This window comes from Emydura macquarii, unplaced genomic scaffold (genome assembly GCF_026122565.2).
Source record: "Emydura macquarii macquarii isolate MOO-44397 ecotype Brisbane River unplaced genomic scaffold, CSIRO-AGI_Emac_v2 contig_760, whole genome shotgun sequence".
Lineage (NCBI taxonomy): Eukaryota > Metazoa > Chordata > Testudines > Chelidae > Emydura > Emydura macquarii.
The window spans coordinates 43,229-45,534 of NW_027130897.1; the positions used below are offsets into that span (position 1 = coordinate 43,229).

At 43.5% G+C, this 2,306-nt stretch overlaps 1 protein-coding gene across 1 annotated transcript; it reads left to right on the forward strand.

Annotated features, from left to right (window-relative positions):
* The first annotated feature begins 1,588 nt into the window (after nt 1-1,588).
* LOC137149512 (claw keratin-like) lies at nt 1,589-2,047 on the forward strand. Its single transcript, XM_067543009.1, has one exon. It carries the CDS (start codon nt 1,589-1,591, stop codon nt 2,045-2,047), a length of 459 nt encoding a protein of 152 aa, XP_067399110.1.
* The last annotated feature ends 259 nt before the right edge of the window (nt 2,048-2,306 follow it).

Here is a 2,306-nt window from a genome sequence, read left to right on the forward strand (position 1 = left end):
AAAGCATACAAACATTTTGTAACAAGACATATTACTAACTTTTCTTCTAATGAATGTTAATATGGATCAACCTAGTGATCAGCTTTGGTAGTAGGAGTGAGAAGTATTGGGTTGCATTTCTGTTACTGAAATGGACACCCGAATGACCTTCACCTCAATGAACCTCTTTTTCTATTCGTATCAAACAGAGAGTAAGGATAATAAGTCTGGAAGTTCTTCATTGTTCTCAGAACTTAAGATTTCAAAGTACCTCACAGACATGAAAGAATTCTGAAGAGTGCAATGTGCATGTCACGCCATCTGATGCTGAGATTAGCCCAATAATGAAACACCCTAAGGAAAACATCTGCAACCAGAGGAGGACTCACCAAAGAAATCAAGTATGTTTGGTAACTAATTAGGACCTCCTCCGCAAACAGCATCACAGATCCTCCAGGCAGTCCTAGGAACCATATAAAAGTGCTCACTACTCAGGACTCTCCTAAACACATTTCCAGACTTCATCTCCTCAGTGAATTGGGTAAATTTAATTTAACTCAATCTTTTTTTAATCCTAGAGATGTCACAGTGGGCTCCATTTTCATTTAAGACTGAATCTTGTCCATACATGCTGTGATTTGTATCGCAGATGAGGCTGTTCCTTCCATAGTTATTCAGTTGCAGGCACTGATGGGTTCAAGATTTGAATCTAAAGGGGGGATTTTCAAAGCAACATATGCAATAAGGAAATATATTTGCTACTTGTTGGAAATTGAAATAGAGAATTTAAATCTTTTCAGTAACTTTAGAAAATCCCTCAGCCATTTGTCACCTGAGCGATTAGGATGAAACTTTCCCAGTTAGTCCAGACAGTGTCAATCCAGTGGTCTTCTACTTTATTCTGGAGCAGTTGTTACTCCTCACTATTGGAGACAGGAGAATGGTTTAAAATAAGAACAGCTGTGATCCGTTCTAGCAATTCCTCCGTTCTTCTGAGCAAAAATACCCATTCAAGATGCTTCTCCTGAAATGGTGTAATTTAGTGCCACTCCATAGAAGTCAGGGCACCTGAATCCCTTTTACACCAGCTGTGGATCTTCTCCTTAGTGATTTGTTTGGAAAAAAGCAAATTTTCTCTTTATTCCTCAGCAAGTATTGGTGTCTCCCTAGATTTGGAAAACCTAAGAGTCACACTCTGGCACCGGGCTCAACTGGTTTGTAGGCAGAAGTTAAACCTTCAAAGGAAAGGATATGACTACCACGGATCCCAGCCATGTTCTCTTTAAGAAATGTCTGAATCCCAGGTGTCCACCTCAGAAATAGTTACACTTATTCCAGTCAGAGTTTTTCAGACAAACAGCCAATGAGAAAAGTTGAAAGGGGCCTGTTGGGAGGGAAGTTTAGTGTGGACAAGAGGCATAGAAAGTGGAAATAGGAACACATACATGGCCATGAACATAGAAACCAAGTCCACCCCTCCTCTCTCGGGCCTATACAGACCTCACTACATTAATAATCCAGCTTTGAAGCATTTTGTACACCGAGACTTGTACCTTCTTTTGATTCTATTCCCTGTTGTGTGTTTCAGGCTTACCTCCATCACAGAAAGATGACTTTCTCCAGCCTCTGCTATCCAGAATGCGGGGTGGCCCGGCCCGCTCCAGTTACTGGCACCTGCAACGAGCCTTGCGTTAGGCAGTGCCCTGACTCCGAAGTGGTGATCAGACCCTCCCCGGTGGTTGTGACCCTCCCAGGACCAATTATGAGCAACTTCCCTCAGCATAGTGGAGTGGGAGCTGTAGGAGCCCCTGTGGTCAGACCCGGTTTTGGGGGCTCATTCGGCTGGGGGGGATTGTATGGCTATGGAGGCCGTTACGGAGGATTGTATGGTTTAGGGGGATACGGTGGTTACGGCGGCCATTGCGGTTATGGGGGATTATGGGGTTACCCAGGCCATTATGGTTATGGAGGATTATGGGGTTACCCAGGTTATTATGGTTATGGGGGAGTATGCGGTTCCGGGATATCTTGCCATAGATACCTCAGTGGAAACTGCTGGCCATGTTAAACCTATCAGCAATATGCATCGGAAAAGGAAGAACCAGGAAATAAACAAACTACAGATTCACACCTGACCTTTTGGGCATGGCTTTCAGCAGTGTTGTGCAAACATGGCTCCTGTTGAACTCAGTGTGAGCTGTGTGTGCTCAGCTCTTGGTCTGACAGCTAGATTGTATTTCTAATGTTATGCTTTAAAACACTTTCTGCTAATGCATTCCAGTCATTTGCTGATTCTCTTATTCACCCATGAACCCATTCTCAGTTAC